At 61.2% G+C, this 2,827-nt stretch overlaps 1 protein-coding gene across 1 annotated transcript in view; it reads right to left on the bottom strand.

Moving 5' to 3' along the window:
* Positions 1-2,827, bottom strand: part of LOC103802294 (MTSS1-like protein) — a gene marked incomplete at its 3' end in the record, with an annotated part of 7,283 nt that overhangs the window by 1,657 nt on the left and 2,799 nt on the right. Inside the window, 7 exon segments of the mRNA XM_009074751.1 lie at positions 8-34; positions 799-1,019; positions 1,506-1,602; positions 1,678-1,785; positions 1,866-2,023; positions 2,483-2,491; positions 2,745-2,819. Of these exon segments, the coding sequence (XP_009072999.1) occupies positions 8-34; positions 799-1,019; positions 1,506-1,602; positions 1,678-1,785; positions 1,866-2,023; positions 2,483-2,491; positions 2,745-2,819 (695 nt within the window).

The following is a 2,827-nucleotide window of genomic DNA, read 5'->3' as shown; positions in this document are numbered from 1 at the left end:
CAGAGGCCTCTGAGGACGCCGAGCTGGAGGACTTCTGCTGTGCCGTGCCATGAGGCGGAGCCGAGAGCAAGAGGGGGAGAGAAGAGCCAGTTAGCAAGCAAAGCCAGTGCCATAGCCCCAGTTAGAGCAGCACCCACAGCATTCCCGTCTGAGCCAGGCCCCCAGCCCACCTCCCCTCCGGTGGCAGATGTGGGATGGCAAGCAGGATGCAACCTGGCAGCAGGGTCTGCAGGGCTGGGATGATGCTCCACCCCAACCTTTCCCCCCTTCTCACCCCAAGCCACGCAGAGCCAACAGGCACTTCGGGGAGGGACATTGCCACATTGGTGATGCCAGGTTAGTGTGGACAGGTGGGAATGGCAGCTCCCTGAGGATTCCAGAGCATCTTTGACACTGGGGAGGATGCAGGGTGAAGGAACAGCTTTGTTCCATGCTGCCTGGTGGGGGACTGGCATAAACTGGGAATTAGGGGGCTGGGGTGATTAGGAGACACTGTTCTCCCAGTGGGAAATACCCTGTACTCCAGCATGGGGTGAGAGGGTACCTGTGCCCCATCCCTGGGGAGCATAACAGATGGGGTTTCTCTCATTGTGGCTTGTGATGTCCCTGAGTAGGGCAGCCAGCCACCCTCAATATTCCCAATATTTATCTCCAATGATGCCAATGCAGCTGGAAATACTGCCGGGGTTGGGTCTCATCACCTCTGTGCTGGACTCTTGTCACACTCAGCACTACCCACCCACTCTACAGAAGGGGAGACTGAGGCACAGAGGGCAGCACTGCCTACCCTCTCCTCACCTGGCTGGTGATGTCCGAGGGCATGGGGGATGGTGGTTTGGAGTAAGCAGCGTCCTGGGAGATGAAGCCGGAGTCGTGGGAGGAGATGCTGGAGAGGCGGGTGGCGGCACTGGGGGGCTGCGCCAGGCTGCGGTAGCGATAGGTGGAACTGGGTGAGCAGGTCTGAGCCCCGCCGGGCCACGCCATGCCACCCTTGGCACTGCTAACGCTGCTGGGGGCGCGCCGGGGGGACAGGACACGCCGGTGGGGAGGACAAAGGAAGGAAAAGAGAATTTAAGACAGAGGTTCGGAGGTGGCAGCATGGCCAGCGCCCTGCCCCACACCCCATCCAGGCGAAACGCAGGCATGTGGTCCTCTTAGGACGTCCCTTTCCCTTCTGGGCTGCCCCTGTGGCAGGGAACGGGCTGGGGAACATGACAAAGGTGGTGTGTTTGCTCCCGGACTCCCCTGCACACTGTCCCCAAACCCTGGAGGACAGGACATGTGCCAGGCACCCATCCTGCCTCGTAGGTCCACCAGCCCTGCCCAGTGCACTAAGACCAGTTCTTACATATTAATGGAAACCAGTTGGCCATATGGACAAGAGAAGGTGGACTTGCACCTTGTGAGCATCCCCAAGGGCTGTGTGTGTCATTAGCCCACTCAGGTTAATGAAGAGGACTGGATTTCCTGGCTGTAGTTGAGTGTGGAGCCCACCCCACCATACCTGCACATGCTGGACTTGCGGGAGCTGGAGCTGCTGGGCGAGGATGGGGGCGTCTGGTAGGACCAGCTGTAGTCAGAGCCCTTCAGGTCCTTGATCACCTGCAGGAGGAATGGGGTGTAAGTCCCCTCAGGGATGCTCCCCCCATCCCAACTCTCTTGCTCACCCCTACTGACCTGCTCACTGGCGGGGGGCAGCTTGTGGGGCTCCGCAGTGAGCACTACCAGGTCCTCGATGATGCCCTGCAGGTGGGTGATCTCTCCTAGCATGGTGAGCTCCCCATTCTGAGGTCAGACAAGCAGGAGCATCAGCACCTCATGGGCAGCAGGAACCACCCCCCACCCTCCTGGTCCCCAGCACTCACCACCACAGGCTGCAGAAAGGTGATGAAGGTGCAGAAGCGACCCCGCTCCTCGATGAGGGCTTTGCGCACCGCCTGCTTCTCTGTCTCCTCCAGCAGCAGGTACATGTCATTGACATCCTGTAGCGCGTTGTCCAGCTGGGGCTGGAGGTCGCCCTTCCCTGTGAGATGGGGCATTGTCAGCACTGGGCTCCTCTGACACCCCTCTCCAATCTGCTGGGGGTCCCATTGCCAAGCCAAGGCCAGCCCCCCCGGCTCCAGCTTGGGAACATCACCCCACTCTCACATCCCAATGGATTCCACAGGTCTCCCACTGTGCCCACATTCCCTGGAAGGTCCAGGAGCCCCCTTGCCCCACAGCAGCCCCGGGCAAGGGGTTCCTCTGCCACTCCATCCCCATCCCTGGCACTTGGGACCAGGGAACCCCTTGGGCTGCCCCATGGTGGGACTGCCATCGTCCCAGGATGAGGGGTGCAAGCTAAGCTAAGCTAAAAGCAGGGTGAGGGGGCACAGGGAGCGGATGAATGGACGGACAGACAGACGGAGGCTGGGGAGACTGGCGGGGGAGCAGATGAGGAAGCAGAGAAGGGGCCGGTGGTGGGGGGCAGCGGTTCACTTACCAAGTAGCTCTACAGGAAGGATGTGGAGGGGAGGGAAGAGAGGAGACAGAGAAAACGTGTGAAAAGAGGCGAAGGCCAGGGCGCATGCCCCTGCCTCCCCACCACCCCCCTGGGCCATGCTGGCACCCCCTTTCTGCAGGGGGCAGCAGGACCCCCCTAGTTTCCACCCCCTGGTTGGCAGTGCCGCAGCCAGGATGCCCACCCTGGCCGGGGGTGCTGCAGAGGGGCTGCTGGGGGCACCCCCCAGGAGACCTCCCCTCACCTTTGCGAGCCTTTTTCTGCAGCTTGAGGGTGTCAGAGGATTTTTTCTTGATCTCGTGGCGTGCTCGCTTGTACTCTGGGGGC

The sequence above is a fragment of the Acanthisitta chloris genome, unplaced genomic scaffold (assembly GCF_000695815.1).
Source record: "Acanthisitta chloris isolate BGI_N310 unplaced genomic scaffold, ASM69581v1 scaffold7235, whole genome shotgun sequence".
Classification (NCBI taxonomy): domain Eukaryota; kingdom Metazoa; phylum Chordata; class Aves; order Passeriformes; family Acanthisittidae; genus Acanthisitta; species Acanthisitta chloris.
The sequence above is the reverse complement of the archived record's forward strand: the minus strand, read 5'-3'. Positions and strand labels throughout refer to the sequence as shown.